Here is a 26077-nt window from a genome sequence, read left to right as displayed (position 1 = left end):
CCCAGCACTGCTGCAGCCCTCTGAGCTCAGAGCACTGCTGGGGATATAGTACAAAATGTACAAGAAAAGATTACTGTAATCTTGGGCACTTCAATTTTTTTGCCTATTTGCACATTTCTGAAAAGCCCCTCCTAAAGGATTTAGGGTTATTTGGCACAAAGGAGTCTGTCTTTGACTTCTGTTTTATACCTGGAGATGGAAAAGTACCAAACAGGTTCTGGTACTGGGACTCAAAGCAAGGCCACAGAAAGGCCTGCTCTCAAAGACCAGGCCCATGTACATATGAATATTTACAGCTAATGGACATAAGTCTCCTGTGTGTTTAGTAGGCCCATCAGTATAGTCCTTAAAATATAAATCTGCCTTAAAATGTAAATCTGCCTCTCTGCCTTTTACTTGCAAGATGTTTTCTTCAATCTCTGGTATTACTGAAAATCTCCCTGGAGAGTCCTTAGGATGAAATACTTTATTACCAACATCATTCTGCGTCTTGGGACTCGATGACATGATACACAAACATCCTTTTTTCGTCTCTTGTCACCGACCATGACACCTGACTCAATAATTAGCCTGTCCCTTCCCTGCTCTGCTCCATCCCGAGCCCCCCTGCACACCTGTACCCTGGAGCACAGCCAGTGCTGTGAACAGCACCATTGTGCCTCCAGACAGGGATGTCTCTTCCCATGTCAAATGCAGGTGATTCATCATGACAGATGAGGTCGAAAAATGAGGGTAATTTCTTGGATTAAGGACTGTCAAAACCTCAGCTATCAGCACCTTGCGATGCCCACACAACTACACTGACTCCCCTCAAGACAGCAGTGCCCTCTAAGAACAGGAGGCACAAATGTTGGCAAAAAATCAAAACTTGGATGGGACCGACATTTGCAAAATCTCCAGGCAATCCTTGGCAAGTGAGCAAAAATGTCAAGAGACTCAGACACTATTGATAGTCATCACCATCTTATTTCATATCAAAATTCAATGAGATAAAAGAGCCAGCCCACTGATAGCAAGTTTTAATACCTTTGGATCTTGAGGGGATGTGACCTTTGTTTAATGAGAATGTCTGAAAATAATTTAAAATAAGAAGTACTTTACCCAGTGGTATAAATTTTATGATAAAATGCAATTTTTTTTTTCCCAAATGTGCAGGTTCAAAATCAGGCTCGGAGGACTAGTAGGAAAAAAACATAAGCAGCACCCTGAAAATGAATTTCTTCTCTAAAGTATATCCTAACACATTTTGTATCTTTAATATTATCATCCCTCTGGACAAGCTCCTCACTCTCCCTGTCATGGTTAAGTTGGAAGTCCTCTCCCTCTGCTTTGTCGTCCTGCACTGGGGGTCACAGACTCACAGGACCACAGGATGGAAGAGACCCCTGGGGATATCATGTGTAACCTCCTACTTTCTTTTGGAAGAGCACAGTTAAATGTCAGTGTGTTTGCCTTATATTCAGACATCTAAACTGAGATATTTTCAGATGTTTTCAGCAATTTCCATTTGGATCACTCCCTTCACTACTGACATCTGTGTTGTCTGTCAGAAGCAGAACCCTGCTTTTGCTCCTCCTGCTTCGGCACAATAAGAATTACAGATTATTAATTCTTTGCCCTCTGTCAGCTGCTACATACTCTGCAGCTGAGGGGACATGAAGCAGTTCCTGAAGGCTCTACTGCTCTTTCCCCTTCCTGCACAAAGGCAATATGACCTTTTATTAGTAGCCTAATGTTAAGATTTCACAGCCAAACAGGCCAGCTTTAAAAGCTTCATTTCAGAGCAGTGTTTTGGAGACAGTCAGCATCACCTAAAATAGGTAGGGGATAAAAATAAAAAATAAGTAGGGGAGGTAAGGCCTGCTGTAGTCCACTGGATCCTCCCACATTTTCTCTTGCAGAAGATGCTCTCTGGCATTTATGGAGTAAACTTAGCCAAGTGTTCCTCTGGTGATGAGGGAGGTTGCTAAACACCTTATTTTCACTCTGAGTGCCGTTTCCAAGGATATATGCAGTAAAAACCAATGCATTGTTACAGTCTCCTTCTAGCAGTTTTCGGGACAGCACGAATCACCTGCCAAAGAGCACTGCAGGAGTGTCAGAGCACGAACAGAGCTTTACACATTTCAGCTCCACATGCCAGTTGAATGAAAACCCAGCACTGTAATAACGCAGAACGAGCCCAAACAGGATTGTTGTCAGAGCATTTCTGACATTTTCTCTGGTGTGTTACAAGGGGCACATGTTCTGCAGCGATTTGTAACATTTGGGGCTAATCCTCTGAAATATTTGTTAGTGTTGGTAGTCACCCTACTTGTTCCTTGTCATCCTGCCTCTGTCCCCCACTCTACCAAGGGGCACAGGCCATCACTTGCCGAGATGCTGTAGGCACTGGACAAGGAAAAGGGAAAAAATGCTGTCATTTCCCTGGGCTCAGTTCATTCACCAGGGTCTGTGCACTGCCTGAGAGCAGCTGTTGTACTCCTGCAGTTCCTTAGGGTGCCCTAAGGTGGAACACTTCCTTTCCATTAGATAAATTAAAAATTCTGCTTTGGGTATCGTTGTGCTTTTTTTCTGAGAGACCTAGACCTGAAAACTGATGAAACATAAGAATTTAAGCCCAATTTCTGGTCATCCCTTTTCTTTTGTTTCCCTAACTCCAAGCTCCTTTGATAGGGAGTGTCTGATCACTCAAACTGTACCATTAAAAAGACAGTCTCCATTTCAAAGAATACAGACAATTATTTAGAACTATTTTGGATTAGGTTGCCAGTTAAGGACTGGTATCTTTCTGGGATTTTAGCAGTCATAAAAGAACCTCAGCATTCCTATTGAAGATAAAGTTGTAATACTTTAGAAAAATATCCTTAAGAGGGTGAAGTGAGTAAAACTCTGGAATATTTTATTGGTTTATTTGGTATTTTCTGAGAGAAGGGGAAGTCTAGAACAGCTGGAGTCAAGCCTTCTGCTCGAGCGTTAAAAGCACAGCATTGCCTTGACACCGCAAAACCACTTTTCAAACCAAATAATTTTCAAAATAACAGGAGAGATGGAGTTGGGAAAGCATATGACCTCACATGTACAGCTGGATGAAATGAGGAGAAAATTCGAGTAGCTCACATTCATATCTTTTGATGTTTTACACCCCAAAAGATCTACCACATCAGACCAAAATCCTTCCTCTATCTCCAAGAGCTGCCAGCTCCATTTGTCTGGCAACATGTGGGAAAGATATAGGGGTGGTGTGGGGAATAGCTTCCCAGAGGTTATGGATCATGTGTTCCAAAACACCAAGGTGATGCCTTTGAATGTTACCCTGTCCACCCTTTCCAGGCCATGTCTGACTTCACAGTTTGCTATCCTAAAGTCATGCCTTTCTGAAGCACTTGATATAGTCACTTGTTCTTTGTACAAAAGCTCTTCTATAACTTTGTTTATTTATCCTTGCTTCTTTTTCTGCATCTTTTCCACTTTTATTGTAGCTTTCCTGAGCTGAGGGATCTGACCTGCCCATGGTATTTAAGATGGAGTTCACCACGGATATAGACCATAATGAAGTCTGGCATTTTGTGGTCTGCTCCTTTCTTAACAATTCCTAACACCTTATTTAGTTTTTTTTTGACCACAGGTGAGCACTCAGCTGACATTTCACAAAACAAAATCCATCAGTACAACCTAACCAGCACTGTTGTCTGCATTTGTATTCCCAATTTATTTAGTCAAGTTTCTCTTGTTAATATTCCAGTTGCTGTGATGGACTTTTCCCTCACAACTGGGCTCCAGACTGCTGGACTATTTAAATATGCGATGAGTTAATTGAATTGCAGTAACACATGCTTTAATCACTTATCTGTGTGTCTTACATGTAAAAGAAGTGCTTCAGTCCACAACTTTTCAAAAGAAAAAACAACAACCTAGGAACTTTCTTTTCCCTTTTTTCCCCCCGCCTTGTGCTGAACATATTAAAACTTCATCCACACATTTAGGAAGTTAGGTTAATGTGTCTTTGAAAGGAAATAAATAATGCACAAAGAAACAAGGTAGACTACTCTCCCTCCAGTGAAGCCTGTCCTGATCTGACTGTTGTTCAAAATTTTAAGCAGGCAATGCTCTCTCAGCTCCAAGCCTGGCTTTATTTGCACAGACCCAGGGCCTCACACGTGGATGGCACAGGGAGTTACTCACTGTGGAGATGCTAAGCAATAACTCTGTCCTGGAAGACATTTGCTGATTAGGCTATGGAAAATGAGAGAAACAACACAGCATCTGGTATTCCTGAGTGCCCCTGAAGTTATTGCAGAGAAACTTATAAGAACTGTATGATCTCATTTTAATGGAAAATAGAAGTTTGGGGATATTTCCCAGAAAGCCTTTTCAAAGAAAACAATAATGCACTTCTCCATTTTCACCTCCAGATTTTAAATTGTAAACATAAACATACGTACACTTGACAGCAAGATTGACCATTTGCAGCAATGTTTGCCTCTTTGCTGTTATTTTTTCCTATCCAAAGCTGCTTAGTATAAAAACACCACAATACCTTTCTACAATTTAGCAAATGCTCACAGAAAAAAATATTCATTCCAGAAGATGAAAGATAGAAGTTTGGGAAAAGAATTTGACACAAGCAGTATATTTCTATTACAGTGGGAAATGTCTTTTAAGTGAATATTACTCTCCTTCTCACAGAGCAGCCAGAGTTCTGTTTTTATGTTTTGCTATTCACCAGTAATAGAACAGTTTTAAACATTTTACTATTAAATGTCACGGTAAGAGCTAAATGTTTTAATATCCAAAATACCATGTTCTTTTCTGACAGTTCAGATGCATCTTGGAATCTGCAAAGGCCAGATGGAAAGTGTTCTATTCACACGGACACACTTGCTTTAAGTGCTACACACAAACCACGCTGAAATAAAGCGTAATATGCTTGAATGTCACCGTGCTTGGCACAGCACTTAGGCACCTGGAGGCTTTATGTAACCATCATCCTACAGGAAAGGCAATCACATTTAATGCACTTTAAAAAGAGTGGTACATTTTTCCCCAGGTTTGGTGCTCCCCTTATCTCCAAGCAGATGTTATTAACCAATTCTACCTGTTTTTAACATCTAATTGCAAAGACGTCACTGTCCCAGGTTGCTTCAAGCCGCATCCAACCTGGCCTTGGACACTTCCAAGGATGGAGCAGCCACAGCTTCTCTGAGCACCCTGTGCCAATGCCTCACCATCTTCACAGCTAATAATTTCTTCCTAATATCTGATCTAAACTTATCTGAATCTATTCAGTTATCCAGACAATGATGATTTGGTTTTATCCTTTTTTTTTTTCACAGATGTACACTTGGAATTTCATCTAAGCACATGTTAATTTGCAAATGTCTAAGCCTTATGGCCCATCCACTCAAAAACCAAATTTGGCTTAATGACATTCTCTGCATATACAGTATGGGTCTAAAATACACCTTGTAAGTTTTCTGTTCTCAGGCAGGTCAAATCGTAAAGTTATATAATGCAGCATTGAAAATTTCACAGATAAATACCAAATATATTTCTTCAATGCTATTTGTGTCAAAATGGTTTCTTTTAAAGCACGTTCTTGGAGCTTGTCTGCAATTGGAAAATGTGTGAGGGCTTTCATTATTTTTTGGATGTCAAAGTTCATATTCCATGGCTTGGTGATAATCACAAGAGGTGAGGAAGTCTGCACCACAATAACTGCATTAAAATTTTATGGTGCCCCAGGAATTTGTCCTTCATTTATCTTTCCATTCCCATTGCCCATTTTCCAGCTTTAAGAACAAAATGTGGTGCATTAAAGTTCTCTTCCCTTGTAACAATACTTAAAATGAAAGACACTTTGTTTCAGGTCTCGTTAGCTTCATTTCTCATTTTCCTTGGAATAACCTTGCTTAGCTTCATATCCTTCATAAGAGACAAAACTCTGCCAGTGAAGTGAGCCAAAGTACAACATATTTCTCTGTATTCACTTCCCACACACAAGGGAAGATATTTTTCATTTTGGTATGTGAGGTGCCTTTCTTTTTCCCAGAGTCATGAAGAGCCTCTGGCACACATTTCTTGCTCTGCTCCTGTCACAGAGCTTCTCCTTTGAGTGTCAGTGGTCATCCTGTCCCTTCAGTGACCATTTTGTCCCTTCAGTGACCTTCCTCCTCCTCTCTTGAGTTTGCATACACAATTACCCTTTATTAGAGGGTTACAAATAGAAGTGCCAGGTACCTGCCTTAGATCTTAGCTTTAAGGGGCCAAACTTTCCAGGATCCATGTACAATAAAATTTTTAGATTCATAATGATCAACATTTAAAAAAAAAAAGCAAGTCTTCAGCAAATAGCCTGTTTCAGGAGCTGTAGTTCTTTCCACATTCATCCTCTTTCTTCCACAGAAGCACATTGCATACTGAAATGAGTCAAGAAATCTTTATCTAATTTGCTGTTTTGTCTGCAGAGCTCATGTTACTCATTAAATATTAATTTTTTTGCTTAAATGTTTGTCATTTTGCTGACAAATCCACACACAACTCTTTTCTATAAGGAAGAAACACTTAATCTGCCTTATCTGACACCTGTTAAGGCTTACTGACCATCCACAAGGCAAATTTGTAGAGAGGGATGGGTGAGGTCTTGAGTATTTGTACTTCATCCGTCCCTCGCCTTCAAAAATGTGTACTTAAAAATGTGCATGCTCAGAAGTTAAATATGATTATGTTAAAACCATTCCCTTGCAGACTTTATACAGCTGCTCATTAGTGCTGTATTGCTAATGTGATACCTACTGCTATCCTGCAGTGCTTTCCTCAGCCAAATTACTTGCTGGATTAATAAAATGGGATGGGGGAAAGAAGTAACCTGTGCTGTGCTTATAAGCACAGAGGATGTAATATTTGAACTGTATTTTTTTCCTCATGTTTCACTCTTGCAGCGCAGTGTGAGCCGCCGTGTGAGCATGGAGGAACCTGTCTGCCTCAAAACACTTGCTCTTGTGCTTATGGATTTGTAGGGCCTCGATGTGAAACCAGTATGTATGAACTCACCCACACTTTCTTCATTACATGAGTCAATTAGCAGAAAATTACAAGATTAAAAAAAAAAAAAAAAAAAAAAAAAAGACAAAAAAAGCCTTTTTCTTTTTTTCCTTGTACTTCCCCTTAAAATGCTCATTGAACACAAAGGATAACACATTGAAGTAATACAGTAGCTATTTCAGAGCACATATCTACCAGCAGCATAGTTGTATTAGGTAGAAATATGCACATCTAAATCAACATTCCCTACGTAAAATTGCTTCTGGAAAAACAAACAAAAAAAGAAGAAAAAAGAGTGCATGTTATTTATAGTAATGTTTATGAAATTTAAGATTGTGAGTGAATGTAATAATGCTAATTTTGAGAGCACAAAATACCAGCCATACTTATTATGTCATGTTACTCTGCAATACAAGTTAAAAAATAGGTTCAATACAGAGAATATCTGAAAATCAGCCTTCAAACCCTTCTATATCAGCAAAACACGTGCACTTCCATCATCACAGTCCTTGCTGCTTATTTAAATACCAGGTTGCCCTTGAGAGGAATGTAATTTTATCTATGAAGCCAAGTAGCTGGAATACTTAGAAAACAAAGAATTTCAAGTGTATGGCTTCTAATAGAGAAAGCAAACCAAAGGGACAGATTCCACCCTCAGTTTACATCCTGGACTAATACTATAAGTTTTTTGCTGTAATAGGGCAATTTTAGGATCTGCACTGGTGTAAGTGATAAGAGATTTTGATCTTTTGTGTGTTTTCCAGTGGTGTGCAACAGGCACTGTCACAACGGGGGGGTCTGTGTGTCACCAGATGAGTGCCAGTGCAGGCATGGGTGGAGCAGCCCCTCTTGTGAGACAGGTGAGTGGTTGGCAATGACTGATCCTACCCTGTGCTGACCAAAGTCCCTGTGGTTCCCCCACAGTTCAGCTCTCAGACTGGGAATTCTGCTTAAAGAATTACAGCATAAGAACAGGAGACCAAGCACAGGGCAAAACCTGCGAAGGCCTTGAGTTTATGTAACTATTCATAAGTTTAGGTGTTTATGTCAGTATTCCTAAGGTTAGACGTTTACCTAAATCTCAGGGTTATATAGAGGGAACCCACAAACAAAACCTTCTTGCAGCTTTTTAAACTCCTGTGATTCTGGAGTTAATTCTTAGCATGCACTGCTGCCAGAATTCACACTGCTCCTCCTGCCTGCATCTCTCACTTTCAGAGCACTTACAAAAAGCACCCACAGGAGTGTGAGAGCTCGGGGAAAAGCCACCTCCACCATCAGTACAAAATGACAAGGTGTGGACTGGAACTAGGTATCTATTTCTAGTCTGGGCTCAAAGTTTTACACAGACACAGCTCAGACCTCCCAGGATCAAAGTCCTAAAAGCTGGGGGAGATATTTTCCTCCAAAGGCACAGACACTACAGCACTCACCTGGGACAAACCATGCAAAATAGTGAAATATTAGAAGACGAGGACTACCTTAATCAGTGCCAGACCTCAAGGCTCCAGAGGCAGTCTGCCTCTGCCACGGTGAATATTAAATGTCTGAGACACCTTCAGCCTACCTTACCTTTCCTGGAAGGTGAGAGATGTCATTTTAACCTCCATCTCCTGGAGATTGCTCTTCCTGTAAGTGTTAAACTGACAGACCTACTGAGGACACATAAATTACCCCAGCTATGATCCACAGGAAATTACTGGGATTGTCACTGCTATTCTGGTTCCCACTAGCTCTGCTTTTTCTTCTCAAGGAGTTCTGAAATTTTATTTTGGCATGGCTTTAAACAGGATAGTTCCAAGAGAAGGCAGCAAGCAACAGGAGCAGTAACTTCCAGACCAGAATAACAGCAGCAGGATTTTTTTGTCTGCTGACAGCTTTGGTGAAAGGCTGCCAGACTCACCTCTCTGGCACTGTTTTGTGTGCACTGCCCAGAATATTTTGTAGACACTGCCAGGGTTTCCCACCTCAAGTGTTATAATAGCAGTCTCGGGAAAAATGCAGATATAAACATTTAAAAAAAGGGACTTTACCACCAGAAATGCAAACACTGACAGAGTGACAAGAATATGGACATCTATGAACTAGCCCGGACAATGAGGTGACTAAACCAAATTCCCCTTGAGCAATGAATGAAATCCATTTTGACTTCATAAGTGACTACTCCTTAGTCAGAAAAGCCTCTCATCTAGACTACAATTTCACTATTTTTTTCTCTTTCCAAATGGACATTTTATTTCTTCTTTAGTTCATCTTAAACATTTTAGTGACCCTTAATTTATTTAAGCTTAAATGCATTTAATTTATTTAATGGGCTACTCTGTAAGATACTGAAAGACAAAGGGAAGGAAAAAGGCTGGTTTAAAGTGTCACTCTGCTTTACAATAAAAACTTCATCAGATTCCTTATTCTTCACAAACTGACTTCCCATCTAAATCAATTTGCAATTCTAATAGGTTTTTTTAAGAGTCTTGTACTTGCCACATAGAAATATGCAAGACAGCTTTTAATTCCTAATGCCTGCTGTATCATCTAGAGTAATAACAGATACATAAAGAGGCAAAGGGAGCTCAGCCAGTGGCTTTGTTGGTGATGAATGAGCCAATGTGTTGTGGGAACTGGCATTTAAATGAGGCAGAACAAACAGGATTTTTGGTGCACACCTATTCAGGTCCATGGAAATGCCACAATGCTCTGCTGAATGTGGACAAAGCAGCAAACAATTAATATCTTATCTCCAGGTTACCCAGGGTGTATTTTATTTGACTACATTTACTACCTTGGGATCATGCTTGGTGAGAATACTGGAGTGGAAATAAATGAACTGTGTGAATCAAAGGAATACATCTGAAATAAATTAAATTATTATGTTAAATTATAGTCTATTTCATCCCCCAAGCTATGCTAAAACACCACTGAAATACTCCCACTGTGTCGACCATGAGTAAATACTGCAGCACAACTGAACAGCAAGAGTTAAATGAAACTTTTCACAGTATCACTAGAAATATTAATTCTAATGACATGTGCAGCAGTAAAAGAGTGCCTACTCTAAAAAGTTCAACGTTATCAGAGATTCATAAAGTTATCTTGTATTCCCATCCAGCTGTGTGCAATCCTGTGTGCCTGAATGGAGGAATCTGTGTACGCCCAAATATGTGCTCGTGTCCTTCTGGTTTCTACGGGCTGCAGTGCCAGAGAGGTAAGAAAGTTCTATTTGTCATCTTGATAAAGGACCCAGGCTCAAAACATAAATACCACCTATAATATTACCTGCCCCCACAAGAAACATATCCAGAGACTCTCCTTGTCATAACTCTGTGTGCTTCTTTGCTGTTATAGTCTGTCATAAATCCACATTTTATTGTCCCTGAAGGTATTGGGAAGGAGTAAGCACTTATTTGCGATGCCATTAATGGTAACTAAATAATTACTCTAAAACTACCTGAGTCAGTGATATCATTAATTAGCAACTATTCAATTAAATGTTAAAGCATGGCAGTACTTTGTTCATTTTGTACACCCTGTGGTGTGTACTGTTCTGTGTTTCAGAGCCAGGTGATAATTTACCTTCAAATGGAGCTCATAATATCACCTATGTGACCACACTAAAGTGTTGTGGATGGGAGACTTCTGCAGGACTTCACCAGATCCCTGCTTTAAAATCTGATCAAATATTGCTCCGATTGAGCAGGACCTGACTTTTAATCCCTGTCCTAGGCTGAGTGCTCTAGACTGAGGCTAACAGTATCCTGGGCTTCTTCCTCACTCTGTGCTGCAGAAGCCAAATTAATGAATCCTTTAATGACCCAGAATCTCAGGCAGAACATACAAGAAAGAGAACTTAGGGCCCAAGTACCTGGAAGACCCCTGTGCTCACTTTTCTTTTTTGAGTACAGCTCTATTAACTCCTCCTGAATCTGGGAATATAAATGCATCCTTATTACCAAAACTACTTTGTTGTTAAAAGTTCTTTGCTTTTACTCTCTCTCTTTTGTTTCCCTGGAGCTCCTAGATGAATGTGGTCCTGATGCAAACTTTTGCAAGTGAATGACTGATACACAAAAAATCTAATTGCAAATGGAGCTTGCTGGAAACTCTTTGTTTTTATGGGGTTGGGGTGAAGGAGAGAGTGAAAATGATACTGATTGTGACTTGATGATCTTGCTCTCGAGTTGAACACAGGGTGATTTTCAACATCTATGTGATTTGAAATTTTTGCCCTTAAGTGTTATGGTTTAAACAGAGCTAAAACTTGAAAATAAGTATCGGCTTTTGTGGGATCTGGGACTGACATGAGGATATAGTGGATGGATGCTGAAGAACAGCAAAGCCCTTCCTCTGCTTCTTTGAGAAAGGGGGAAGAAACAACACCAAGCCAAGTTAGCAAATGTCAAACATGGACCTATATTTCTAGGGCAGAAAGCTCTTTGACAGAGACTTAAAAACCTGAGACCCTTGGGGATATTCTGACCACTTAACTCCAAGTATCTAAGAGACCCTTGGGTGCTAGGAATCATGTCCCACGTTCTTTCCACAAACAACACAGAATCGGAGCTTCCATCCAGGTATCTGCCCAAATCACCCTTTAGGGAGACACCTTCCCTACCCCAGCTAAAAAAACACCTCTGTGAGCTGCTCTCTCAACCCAGGCACCTCAAAGGGAGCCTGTGTTTTGGTCCCCATGTGATTTTGGTGCACAGAACTTTTGCTTTCCTTTCCCCAGCTGTTTGCATTCCCCCCTGTAAGAACGGTGGTCACTGCGTCCGGACCAACGTCTGCTCCTGTGCCGAGGGCTACACTGGGAGAAGGTGCCAGAAAAGTGAGTTACACATTTCCCTTTGTTTTCCAACAGTTCTCCAACTCCTAAACAGTTTTTCTCCTTTTTGTGCACGTTCCACAGAATATTTAGCCTGTACTTATGCTATATTTCTATCAGAGCCCGTATAACATTATGTTATACCCAAAACCAACTTGTTAATTAGAATAGCATTAAGTCAAGTCAAAGTTGGCAGGAGAACATTTTTCTGGAATCCTCTCTAAATATTTCATGCGTTCAAAATGAGTAACATTCATAGTTGGAGATGAATTAATTATTTTGCACGAAAGATTTTTTGGGGGAAAAATTAAAGCCAAAGGCCAAGAAGTTGACTAAGACCCTCAAAAATATTAGAACGTCATAGTCCCAGCTTAATTAAGGTAATTGGTTAATAGCACTTCAACCTTGAATTTGTTCTTGTCACTGAAAACTCCCCTTTCACGTTATCGTCAGTATTAATATTTGATTCTTCTATTCTTCTGGGGAAATAGGTTATTTTGTCACTTTTGCAGACTCAATTGCTCAACAATATCTGTCAGCCAGGGAGTTTAGGATATGTATGTGAAAACTTCTTTTTTTATTATTTCTTAATCAGTTTGAAATTGGCAAGAGGGGAGCTGTGAAAACAACCATTCTTGGCAGGAAGAATCTGTACATTTCCAGAGCATTTTATGTTTCTCACACACAGAGGAAAAAAAGCCAGTAAAAAATTCCCTGCAGCAACAAAAGCCCTCTCATTCCCCACACTGCAGCTCTCCCCTCCTTCAGCAGGGAGAGTCGTGATGCACAGTGCACAATCAAATAGTCTGTTCTGGCAGGAATGTGCTGGAGGGAGAAAAAAGGAGCAAAAAACCTTATGTTTGGCATCTTGTTTTTGAGGTTAGAGAACATTAGAAAAGTGCTGTTTCCAGCTTTAAACACCCTGCCACATCTCCAGGCAGATCAAAGGGAAGCGCGCTGATGATGATTGCAGTCTAGCAAAGCACTCCCTGGAATCTTCCAAACTCCACCAACTCACAGCAGGTTTCTTTCCACTTTCCAAAAGTTTCTGAGGTTTTGTTGTTCATCTTTTGCAGAAATGTTTTTTGAGATGATGAAAATATTTTTGTTCTGTCTGAGCCAAGCCTCCATTCTACTTCAATACCTGCTATTTAGTCTGGTTTATTTAGCCTAGTGTTGTAAAAATTTAAATAAAGGGCCTGTGAATGTGATGAAAGAAGAGAACCATGATTAAGTAGAAGGAAAATACTACATTTTGCTGACTCTTACCAGTCACTGACTACTAATTGGTGAAAAATATTGAGTACTGTTTCTTTTTTCTTGCTTAAAATCAACAGCACATGAGACGAGTATAAAGATCCATTGAAAGAAGGAGTTTATTCACAAGCTTTTATAACAAGCAGTTTCTCTTAGAGCTGTACATCTTCTTGTTGTTATATAAAACAACTTCTCTCTCCTCTGGCAGAGGTTCCAGATTTTGCAGCTCCTCTGGAGCAGAGGACTGCAGGGCACAGCAGAAGTCAGTCTCAGCTGACCTCTGCAAACTTTCCTCTACATACAATATGGAGAAAACCAGTGCTCCCAGCAGTGGGAGGCTGCTCTCTGTCCTACAGACCTCTCAGAGTTCAAGTGCAGAACACATCTCACCCCTTTTTTAAGCATGACTTCACATCATTTTCCATTGGGCATAGACCAGATCGGGGGATCAGCTGACATGTGTGGCATACACTGAGCGGCTAAAAGGGTAAACACAAGCACGTGTTCCTAACTCACTTACAGACAAATGAAAAAGTGGAGAATAAATCCCCAGAGTGGAGAAATTCCACTACCCAACCCCTTTTTTCTTTAATGAGACATATTAAAACTACCATAACGTCCATTTGAAATTCCAAAAACAGCTGATACATCAGGCAGCTCATTCTGCAGTGTCACTAGCAGTAAACATATCTGTATTTATACACTTATCAAGTTATTTTGATAATCCTGGGCCCACCTGGGGTAGCTGACTGTGCAGAGGTGAGACAGTCCCATGGGCTGTGTGTCTGAGTGCTGAGAAATCCAGTAGGGAAGGGTATGGCAAGAAGGAATCAGGAAAAAACAGTAGATTTCTACTGTACAGAGATATTTTTTCTGGATTTGAGCATCTTTTCTGTTGGGCTTTAAGGACTCCATGTAAGTTAGCTGAGCCCTGAGTTGCACAGGACATTTTGGCTTGTGCAGAGTTGTAATATACACACAAAAAGTGAGGAAAAGAAATACACACATCGGGATAGCAAAGCTGTGATCAGATATAGAAGTTTACTGGAAGTTTAACACTGCATAATCTCCTATTTCCAAATCACCAGGAACATGTCAGAGAGACTGCTTAAGGTGAACCTGTGGCCCAAATCACAGCTCAGCAGTTGCTGCCAGGTGACCCCTGGAGAAAAATAAATCCTTTTGAAGGGTTTTGTCATTATTTTAATTGTCCTTTGCACTCTCAATAGGAAATTGCAGTCTCCTTATGTACTTTTATACTTCCATTACAGTTTAAAACACCTCTGATAGCAAATCAGCTTTACTATGTACTTACACTGAGTCTATAATCTTAGAAATTTGGGGTGGATTTATTACCTGCCTAACAAAACCTATCGAGATAGAGTGAGTAAACTTAATACTAAGGCAGAAAAATTGGCAGTTTATTCAATGTTGTCATTGTTTGAGACATTGATATTGTTTCCACTGCTTTTAGACTTTACTCTTCCCTTCTTAATACCTCAGCTGCATGGACAGAGAATGAAAAGCTTCTGTTTAATTTTGGCAGCTTCAGATTCTCAGTTGAAGGAGATAATTAAAACTAAAAGCCACGCAACCCATCAAAGACACGTTATTTTTGAACTGAACCCAAACAGGCTATTGGTTTATTTTCAATACATAGAAACATGGATTAGGGTTTTCACTTTCATCCCTGTACTGTTTGGAATTTCTAATACTGTCTGCATGCCAGCCAAAAACAGGCAGGGTAGAGTGGTGGCACCACATCTTTTCTATTCAGGCTCGCTCTCCTTTGTTTCCTGAGTGTGTGGAAAGGCATTCAGCCTGAAAGTTTATGTTTTGTATCTAAATAAACATCACTCCAAAACACCAAAATGTGTAAATCAGAGAGGTCTGATTGGCTGCCAGCTGCAATAAGTGCCTGGTGATTATACAAGGCAGACACCCACACCCCGGGCACGCATGCTGACAGGGAAATGTGTGGTTGTGCCTCAGCAATCTACAGCCTCGTAGCCTCAGTTGAGAAGGATTGTTTCCAGTATAATCAGTCTTGTTGAGAGGGAAGAGGCAAATGCTGGCAGCACCTCAAAATAAAATATATTTCTGGATCAACTTTGCATGTAACAAACACAATCGGGCGCCAGCACTGAAGAAAAACTGTTTGTGCAGTGGTTTGAATTCCCTTTTGAAAAACACAGCTTTAACAATCCTGGGATGTCACTGCTTTTCACGAGGCTTTAAAGCAGGGTTCTGACTGATTTCTCCTGCATCCTTACAAAAATTATAAACAAAGACAACACAGTAGGTTTCCTTTATTTACTATGTGTATTTTCATAGGACCACTCTACAAACAGCCTTTAAAAATGAAAGCCCATAAAAGCTGAGTTTTCTTATGAAAGGTTGGAATGAAGAAAAGGAGACAAGAAGAGGGATTCATGGGACCACACATTTATCCTTTCCTCGGCTGTCTCCTTCTTGTGAGTGCATCTCTGAGTGAAAAAAGGCGAGCCACAGCTCCCTCTGGAGCTCATCAGCAAGCAGAGGTCATGGGAGAACAGTGCTGACCATCCTCCTCTCTTTCCCAGCACACCAGGCACACCTGGAGCCTGACCTCAGCCCCTCTTTGGGCACTACCCCGTGGCCAAGAAACACAGCCAGAGACCTGGGGTTTGCTCACCATTTAGAAGTGAGAACGTGTTTCTGTGTGCATCTGTTTCCTTGTGTCAGGCTCAATCCTGACGACTTCGTATCACATAAATCATCACACTGACACTGGGACTTTGCAGATTGGATCTCAAAGTTAGGAGATAACTATTTCTCCATTTCAGTAATTCCTGCAGCCAGGATTTATAGCCAATTCACAGTGTGCAATATAACTCACAGTCATTCCTCCAGCTCTGCTTGCTCCTCTTCCCTCCTCCTTTCTTTTCCCTTCCTGGCAGCATGAGGACTTTCCTTGCATGAGAGCTAGAGGCAAACTAATTGGAAATGTGAACACTGGGTTTCAAAGGCAGCTTTTTGCTAAGCAATGTCATATTGTGAAAGTCACTAACTTCCCACATTCCAGCCTTCCCATGTAATGTTTCTGTACATTGCTGCCTCGCCAGCTGCATAAGCAGGAAGTTTTACTGCTCAACAAATCAGACTCCCACCGAGTTGTCATCTTGACACTGTGTGATATATTCTCTGGAATGTCTTCACTGAATAGCCAGATTGACTTAAGCTATCTAAAATCAGCCAGTTTGCAAGCCAGAGGCCCAGCAAACCCTCCCACACAAACAAGTAGGGAACAAACAACATATCTCTTCCAAATGGATGGAGGAATCATTTCATCAGACTTGCTTTTCATATGGCAATGATGCACTTAAAAGCAACAAGTGTTTGTCTAAGATTCTTGGATGGAAAATATCCTTGAACAGTGGGTGTTTGGAAGTAAACAAACAGCAAAGAGACCTGTAACTTCCTGTTCAAAGCACTACCTATGCAATAAAATTACAAAGATTTTCAGGCTGGCCTGGTTGGCATCCAGTCTGGAGACACAGGAAAAAGAAACACTGGTCTCAGTCTTTGATTTTCCAGTCTATGCAACAGAATTGGTTCATATTAGATGTCATCTTTCATCCCTAGGCAGGAAATACAATAGAAGATGAGCAAAAAAAAAATCAGGCTACTGCTGTCTTTCCCATTCAGCTGGACAAGATGCATCCATGCATCTTGACTGGGGGAGCAGGGAGAGCTGTGGCTTCCCAGAGGAAGGGATAGAGCCCAACAGGAGACAGCGACTCAAGGCATAACCTGGTTTTTGGTCTGCTCTCAGAGCAGTGCTCCTCTCTGCTCACTCTTAGTAAGGATTTGTGACAAAATCATTAGTTGGTCTTTCTTAAAAGCTACTTTTTTTTCATATATATGTAGCTGATGCATTTATTTTAATAGGGGATTTGAGCACATGCATCTGTCTAAATTTATTTTCCAGGAAGGCAACAAGGATACATCTGGGTAAGAACTGAATATATTTCCCAAATAAGCCCAAAAGCCTTATTAAATTTTTTATTCATTCCATGAGCAGAACATTCCCAGACTACAGGATGAATTTTACTAGAGTAAAAAATCTAAATTTTGATAGAATATTTCTTCTCTTGTATCTGAAAGGTACCGAAGAAATGTGCCAGATCTGCTGCTGTATGTAAAAGCATGCCTAAAGCAAAAGAAAAGGAGTTCCTGAATTACTGCATCTCTCTTTGCAGTGGGCTTCTGTGTGAGGATAAGTGCTTTTTGCCCACTAATTGATTTAAGAAACATTTTGGGGATCTATTTTTGACCCAAATATTTTGTAAATCTCTCTTTAAAAGGAGCAATGGATCTACCACTTGAAAAGCCCAGAGGACAGACGGTCATGAAGATTAATGTTGTCTGTTTATCCACAAAAAGACTCTGGCAAGACAATCCTCTCCAGCACTGATTTCCATGTAAGCTCAAGCTTGCTTTTGGAGGCAGATAATACCAGGGTGATGAACAGATTAGCTCAGTGCCAGTGCAGGCAGCAGTCCTATTCCAAACTTCCTGACCGAGTCCTTACTTTTTGGCTGGGTTATCAGCCAGACCACTGTGGCCTGTGGCTGCTGTCCTTCTCTTGAGACTTGAATCTGCCTTTCCCTTTGCACAGATGAAAATGAACCAAATTGCACCAAGCACTGGCAGTGGCTTATCCCAGACAGGGCAAGGAGAATGAAATGGCCTAAACTGCAGGTCATCCTCAGGCACAGAGCTGCAAAAACAGTCAGCAAAGGAGAAACGGTGTGTATGAGTCCTCTTTCACTTCTCATTCAGGCATGACAAGAAAGCAGCTCAACAGAACTCTTTATACACAGGCTGGAATAGTTCACTGACCTAATAAAACTCAGAGCATTCTTCAGTGAAGAGAAAATGCTACCAAACTCAAGCCCCTAACAAGTTGGGGAATACGAGCTGTGCTGAGAGTATACTTTGCAATTCCCCACATTAATTTTACACTAACAGTTGCAAAGATGAGAATAAAGTAGATCTATAGTCTCTTTCAAATTAACAGTGTTGCAATCAGACTAAAACCAGTCCGTAAATGAGAAAAAGGATTTACTAATGATCTCAAAATCCCACGGTTCCTAGCAGAATATTCCCCAAACATCCAAATGTGCACCTACACATGCTTATTTTGTTTATGGTGGTTTCATTCTGAAAGATGCTGAAGTATTTCACAGGAACATGATACCATTGCATGTCCAGAGTTTCACCTGACAACAAACAATAGGAAAAATGAAGATCATGAGACCAAGAGGGAGAGACATTTCTGTCCAAGGACAGTGGGGAGTACCCTGCCTGTATTGCAGGGATGATCCCCCATCAGTTTCCTGAGGTTTAGGAGTTTTGCCCACCACTTGCTACCAGGGAATGTTTTGGAGATACAGGTGGAGAGATCAGGATCCTCCTCAGCTAATAAAAAATGTTATCAGCTGCTGAGAGTGACGTGACAGCAAACAGCAATGCAGTGCATTACACACTGACTCTAGGAGTGCAGTCTAGCAGCTCAGTAGTTTTTCCATACAGTAGTAATTATTTTTCTCATTTTTACTGAGCTAATAACTAAATTAGATTTATTTCCTGCTTTAATATCTCTAAAAAGCCCCATAAGTATATCAGAGTACACATCAGAATGAAGATCCAGACATAATTAGACAAAGCACTGTCGTTGCACTGCTATCTATATGGTTTACAATTTTTCTGGCCATTTTTTCTTCTGAAATGTGTGCTAGGTCATGCAAAGTAACTCTTATTACTAGAGCTCTGTGGTAAAGTGAATATATTAGAAATGCAAACTGTCACCACAACCATCACAATTACATTTACAGCTCCCTCTGTGTCTTGTAGTAATTTGTTCTCCCGGACTGCATCCCTCAGAGGTTTCTATCAGATTATTTTTTTACTATTCAGAAAGGTAATTTATTGAAGAAGTGCTTTGCATCTCCGTCAGACGTACATGAAGCAAGAAATAGGGATGAGCAAACCTCAAAATGATTGGTAGTTTGATATGGATAAGGATCCAAATTTTAGAACATTGCACAAAATTTGCAATTTTGTTACATGACAAATATTCTTTCTCCCTAAAATTTAATCTGTGGCTATAATTACTGACATTCAGCGGATCACACGTCCGAGGTTACTCAGACAGAGCTTGCAGAGAAAGTTATTTCTTTATTTACAAACCCACATCAACACAGATGAGGAATTTCAGATAAAATCAATCTGTGGAACAGCATATGTGCCTAAAACTCAGCATGGGCAAAACTATTTCCTCAGTGCCCTTGGAAGCAGAAGAAAGGGGACTAGAAATTGCCAGTGTCCCGAATCCATAACGTGTTTTTCAGAGCTATGTGCATTTGGGACCTTCACAGCAGCAGATATATTGGTACATCCATCTCGCTAATGATCTGTTGAGCATCAGTTATACCCTCTAAAGGGGTGAATGACATTTTTTTACCTCCACTAATTTCTGCCAGTAGAATCCAAACAATGGTGCCCTTTGTTAGAAAAATCTTTTTTTGGCCAGAACACACCCATCTGGGGATTTTTTTTTTTATTTTTATTTTTTAAAGGATTGAAGATCATTCAGCAAGATCAAATCTTTATTTGGAGCCTAGAAGCATCCAAGCAATTGTTTCCTTTCTGCAGCCAGGATAATGTTTCATCTGAGCAGTGCTGCTTGGGTGCACAACGCACCCAGAGAGATGGGGAACCTTCTTCCAGTCGATCAATTGAGCTGTGCTGTTTTGTGAAACTGCTGGTCTGACCTTCCAGTTCACGTCCTGTGAAAAGGATCAGCAACATCCCCACACTTTAAGGCTGCAGTATCGTGATTGTGTCATTCCTGGCACAGAGCTTCTCCAAGTCCTCCTTGTTTTATCAATAGGTGATTTATTTTACCTACAAACACTGCAAAGGGCTAGAAGTGCCAGCTTTAACACAAAATCCACTTCTTTAACGTTTACTGGTTTCATTTTTGTCCACAGCTCAGCTTCTGTAAGCTGTGTTTTCCTGACAAGACCAGTCAGTGATATTTTTAAACCTGTCCCATGCTCCGTGTCCGTACTGTGTTGTATCTCCCCAGCTACAGCTCTCTGCTTTTGAGAGTGTCACACCAAATCAAGGTAACCACTAAGCAGCAAGGAGGAAACAAACATTAAAACAACATGCACCCATAGAAAAACCAAAGCTGAGACTGATCAAGCTCCTCAGAAGAGCAATAGAACAAGTTGAATTATGCACTGGACCCACAGAGCAGTCATCAGTTCAAAACCAGCACCAGCCAGAAATAAAAACAATGCCTGTGAATCACCCAGAAATGTCAGCACAGGGATGGTGACTTAAGGGATAAGTTGAAGTATGTATCTACCAGTAGGTGTTCTTTTGGCTGCATTTCTGTGCTCTTTGTCAGCAAGATACAGCCTGATGCATTGCCTCAGCTGGCCCACACAGATGTTACTGCTTGAGGCTATTTTCTCTCTTCCATCCAAAGGCAGGATGCACCGAGAAGCAGGTCAATTTACTCAGCTTCTACAGGGCAAACAAAAAAATAAAAAAATAAAAGAAAGAAAAAGAGAAGCTGTCTTGAAAACTGCATCTTCTAATCAGCACTGCAGCTTGATGCACTGTCTCCTCATCAGAGCCATGGCTCAGGATATGGGATGACAGGTAATTTTTGATTCAGAAAGAAATAGTCTGTGCAGTCTCATGGCCAAGGATGTTTCAGTTCCTGAAGCATTGCAGGGGATTGCTCTCTGCTAAGATTTTAGGACCCTGGTTTAATATTCCCTCTCTTTTGACTTTATGAGGCTGGTGATGAAGATTGTCTTATTTCAACAAAATTAAAAGCTTTTCACTACTTATTATTATCTCCTTCTAGTGAGAAAAGGGGTAATGAAGTCCTTGTGTCTAAAGGTGGCTCAGATTAAACTGGAAAAGTTTTTGTCTGATAATCCACAGAAGCAGTGGAGATCTGGAGGACATGTTTGGCTTTTTCTCATTGCTGTCTCTGGTCAGCAGATACAGCTGGTTAATAGTGTGACTCTTTGATAGAGTCAATCCTAGTATCTGCAGTGCAGCAAAGCATGTCCAGTGCTTCACTTTGCCCCCAGTCCCTTCTGGCTTTGCATAACAGGGATATTTTTCTTAATACTGTGTACATTGTAGCAGAAATATAACTGTAGATCAAAGGGAACAAAGGCAGGCAGCAGAAGTCACTGAAATTATGGGCGTCTATTGCTGGTGCTACTTACAGCAGGAGGACAGGCTTCACATCACACACAACATTTCAGGTGTTGGGTGGTTTCAGTAATCTCCAGAAATATTTATTTTGCAGGCAAATTCCTCTCTTTGGCTGACAAAGCAAAAGGTCTGACTGCCTTAAAGATTTTAGGGCTGAAGCGTTCAGTGTGGAGCTTCATGGAGGTTGATAAAAAGAGTTGCAAGAAGCACTTCACTGGGTCAAGTGAGCCTAGAGGGGATAAGCTATGAAAAGGGTCACAGGAAATTTTAAGTGATTGTAAGGTCAAAACACATTAAAGCCATCAAAGAGAAAGAGCTGCTGCATGAAACAGAAAACTCAGCAAGTTGAGAATGCCTTTCAGCGCCTGGGAGAACTGTGCACGTTTTGTGTGATGTTCTGTGCAACACCTGTGTTTTATCTTAACACCTGCAGCTGCTTGTTACCTTATCGAAATCACCCCTCATCTGAAATGCAACACATAACCACACTTCTTCAACCTGCTTTATCACCTTCAGCGTAGGCTTACCTTATCTAACCCACCAGCTCAGCGAAACAAGATCATGGAGGTGGTTCCTAGCTGTAAATGGTGGCCTTACAGAATTGTGGAGCATTACAGACTCAAGTAGCACCCTTGCATATGAAATTCTGTGCTTTGGTTCTTGCTGAAGAGCATGGAAATGTCGACATTAGCAGCAAGGGAATGATTAAGGCTTTAGTGATACTCACTGACTGCCAGCAAGCTTGTACCCAGGACCTGTGGATAGTATGGGACTCCCCCTACTCCCAGTGGTATATCCTACCTAACTGAGCTAAGGGAAGACACAAATGTGGTTATATCCATGGCATTAGACTAGTCCCCAAGAGAGGTGGAAAACTTAGCAAACCTCTGCTGTCTCAGGACCAAGATGCCAGGCCTTTTTTAAGAGGAGGGCAAAAAAAAAAAGTGAGTCTTTTCAAAGTCATGCCAGTACCTGGGAGGATTGCAATAATTTGATTTGCTCTCCTAGTGTCTGATAATTTATTTAGTTTTCCTGTGAGAGACTCTAACATTTTTGTTTGCTATTTTGAAATTGGAACTCCTCCACAGAGGCCAAGGAGTGGGACTAGAAAGGATCCAAATTAGTTATCATTAACAAATGTTGAAGTCTGCCTGACGGGTATTGAGATGGAGTCGTATTGAAGAAAGTTAAAGGAAGGGAGGACAAGGTGGAGATGTCAGGCAGGAAAAGAGGAGAGATAACACTGCATTAATTTACCTAAAGGTGCTTGTGAATTCCTTGGCAAAAAGAGAATTTCTTCCCCAGAGGGCAGGCAGGCAGAAGTTCTCCTCCAGATCAGAACGGGTTTGGTACTGACTTGAACCCTTAGTTCACTTTGAATTGAACTCCTTTGGATTTATCACTGAAGTCAGAGATGCCATAAGTAATGAAGGCAGTTCATACTATATTTTCATAGCTACTTGGTCATTTTTAAGGCAGCTGGACAAAGAAAGGGAGAAATGGAAAGTTGAAAGTCAGTTTGAACTTTTGTGTTTTATTCAGATCAAGACTGGACCTCACCTGTTGCTGAAACTTTTGCTGAATTACTAATTTGACTCCCCACAGTTGAAGAGTCTGCTGTCAGTAAAAAAGAAAAAAATAAAAACACCAAAAAAAATCCCCAGAAAAACAGGAATGTGATTGTTTGTATAAGGGTAAAAATATACAGAAAATGTAAGCAACAAAAGAAAGAGAAAAAGAGAAATATCCATCTAAACAAGTGCTACTGTCCTCATTACTTTTTCTTGACTTCACTTTCTAAGAGGTGGTGGGAAAATATTGTCCAAGTTTCATATGGTCTCAAAACTAAATCTATAGATTTTCAACTGATTTTAGGAGAGCAGGTCAGTGCTGGGGACACTGTGGTCCCTGAATATCAAAAAGCATAAGGTGATTTTAAATCTAGAACCAAACTTTATTGTTTGAGCTCATCTTTTCTAAATTCTGAATGTCTGAGCTGTTTTATAATTGAAATGTGAAGTCAAATACAACACAATGTAATATTGTGGATCAAAAATCTCTTATCGGAGATGTGACATCAAAGGGGAGAGTAAAAGGAAGAGGGAAAATAAGAGATTAAATTATTTCAGAGTTATGAATGCCATGACTCTTTGAACTCGCCTAGGTTTTAACCAGTGGTCGCAGCATTTTTTTAATAGCTCAGCAAGAACTGTAGATCCCCGTTAGCCTTAGTAAGCAGAGGCCAAGATTACAGCATGGATCAGGAGAGGTGGAGAAAGAAGGAAATGCAGGATGGCAGTTTGAGGGCTGGGTTCCAAGTAGCCCCTATAATCATGGCCATGTCTGCCCTGCCTAAGGGCAGGTCACAATGCAGAGGGACCCAGGAGGCTTGGCACAGAATGAAATGTAAATGTAGCAGCCAAGCAAGAGCAGCAATACAGCTCTAAAAGCTGCCAGTGCAGCAGCATCTGGACTGAAGGGAGGGAGAGGCCAGCACACGAAGTGCCACAAAAGCAATATTTCACTACATCAGAGGAGTAATTAGGGAAAGTAAATCTGCCTACTTAAAAATGCCTGATCATCCCTGAGAGAGGAACAGAAGGTTATTCTCCCATCAGATAAAAGTTGCTGCATTTTTGCATGCTATGTTTTAGTAATCATCCCTATTTTGAGGCTCTTTTCAGGATCCCACCTCCTACAGTAGAGGTCCGAGGGAGGGCTGTGGTCATTCAGAGTGCTGTATGCAGAGACAGCCGACAGTCAGGATCGCTGCAGCATTAGCATTCACGTTCTGTTCGTGCTGCTGATGTGCTAAAAGGCAGCACAGCCTCGAGGCTGGTGAAGGCACTGCTGCGTTTTAGCTGCCAGCCCCTCGAGTCCCCTGCTGGGGAGGAGCTGGCTGTCCCACAGCCACCCATCCCTGCAGGCAGGGAGGAATGACACCGATTCCCACGGATGGGAAGGAGTCACTGGCGGCTCCACTGTGCATGTAAAGCTTTGAACATGGCAGGAGCCTCTGGACACAAATGTGTTCTCACACCTTCACTGCCAAACTCCTCCTGACTTGGCTCTCCTGCCGCAGTCCAGCCACTCGCTGTGTTACATGGCTCTTTGTACTCCACCCAATTATCCAGTGTCTCTTTCCATGTAAAATGCAAATCATTCCCACTCCCACCACACCGGCACTGCCATGTTTCTGAATTACCCTGCCCCTAATAGGTATTTCCTACACTTACCATAACAGGCAAGAAGAAACAGGACAGGAGGAATTCGGGAAGCTGCCTATGGCATCTCCCTACATCAAAGCAGGTTGGGATTACAGATGTTTGAGTTCTCAGAAATGTGAGATTTTAATGCTGGGTGTTCTAAAACAACACTGATAAATACAGCTTAATCTGAGACACAAAAACTAGCTATTAGATTTTTAATGAAATCAACAAAAAACCCATCTGGCTTCTTGTGTTTGACAGAGCAACTCAGCTCTCACATCTTATTTGTACAAAAGAATAAAGTAAAAAGGTAAGTGCTTTAACAAGTAATGGTTTGAAAGGGCAATGGAGGAATAGATCTTTAGGATTCATGCTTAGTATGCAAAATCATACCCAAAATAGCGTGAAAACAATCCATCTTCGTCAAGGCTTTTCTTATCCAAATGAACATCTGAGAACATGAAGGAGGAATTTTCCCAGGAGGAAGTGAAAGCTCTAACAATCTTTGGCCTGTCCACTTGCTTTTTTGGGAATCTCTGTAATCAGTGCCTCTCTGCTCTGTCTGGTGAGGCAGCTCTTACTGGAGCTTCCCCCCAAGAGTTTCTACACATGGCACAGCATTTCCTCTAAGGATTTATGGGAGCTTTCAAGCCTCTGTGTTTCAGACACTCAAATCCAAATTACTTTTCTGGTTTTTAATTACAAGCAAACTAACCTTCTGCAAGGAAGCCTCTCCTAAAGTCTTCCCTCATTTCCCCCATTTCCCATTTCTCATGTTCTCCCTTTGCTGTGTTCCTGCAGGTGTCTGTGACCCCACGTGCATGAACGGGGGGAAATGTGTCCACCCAAATGTCTGTGACTGCCCGTCTGGCTGGAGGGGAAAGCACTGCAACAAACGTAAGCATCTCTACTCCCATCAAACAGATTATATTAATTAGTCCAGTCGACAACAATTTACAATCTTTCAATACTAAAAACCAACATAGAATCTGTTTTGCTACTTCAGCAGTTTGAAGAAACGTTTTTAAGTACAGGTAATGCAAAACGCTATAAACACTTGATGCTTGCAAAGGAGAAAAAGCTGTGTGGGGGAACCCTGGTTCTGCTTCATGCAGTTCTGTTATACATCTTGTTATGGAAATTCATTTTTATAGTATTAAACTTGAAGCATTGATTTTATGTTTTAACAGCTTCACATATTTTGTTATACTCTGCAGAGAAATGTCATATATTTCAAAGTACAGAACTATCTAAAGCCTGCTATAAAAGCCTTCCAAACTGATGTACTCTCAAGGTCATCGGTGCATAATTTGGAGAATGACGTGTTCTTACTCTGTAACTCTGACTACCGTTACATAAAAATGTAATTAAAAAAAAAAACCTCTCACCCTAAAATATTTTCAAGGAATATTTTTCCATACATGGCTATTCATTACCATGAAGTTGACAGATAAAC

At 40.9% G+C, this 26077-nt stretch overlaps 1 protein-coding gene across 1 annotated transcript in view; it reads left to right on the top strand.

The window, feature by feature from the left end:
- LOC138113214 (von Willebrand factor D and EGF domain-containing protein-like) overlaps positions 1–26077 on the top strand; it is a 171308-nt gene that overhangs the window by 131160 nt on the left and 14071 nt on the right. The window contains exons 22-26 of the mRNA XM_069021266.1: positions 6942–7037; positions 7809–7904; positions 10151–10246; positions 11771–11866; positions 25423–25518. Coding sequence (XP_068877367.1) covers positions 6942–7037; positions 7809–7904; positions 10151–10246; positions 11771–11866; positions 25423–25518 — 480 coding nt within the window. The remainder of the gene's footprint in view (positions 1–6941; positions 7038–7808; positions 7905–10150; positions 10247–11770; positions 11867–25422; positions 25519–26077) is intronic.

Source organism: Aphelocoma coerulescens, chromosome 7, assembly GCF_041296385.1.
Source record: "Aphelocoma coerulescens isolate FSJ_1873_10779 chromosome 7, UR_Acoe_1.0, whole genome shotgun sequence".
Classification (NCBI taxonomy): domain Eukaryota; kingdom Metazoa; phylum Chordata; class Aves; order Passeriformes; family Corvidae; genus Aphelocoma; species Aphelocoma coerulescens.
This window is presented reverse-complemented; position numbering and strand designations above follow the sequence as displayed.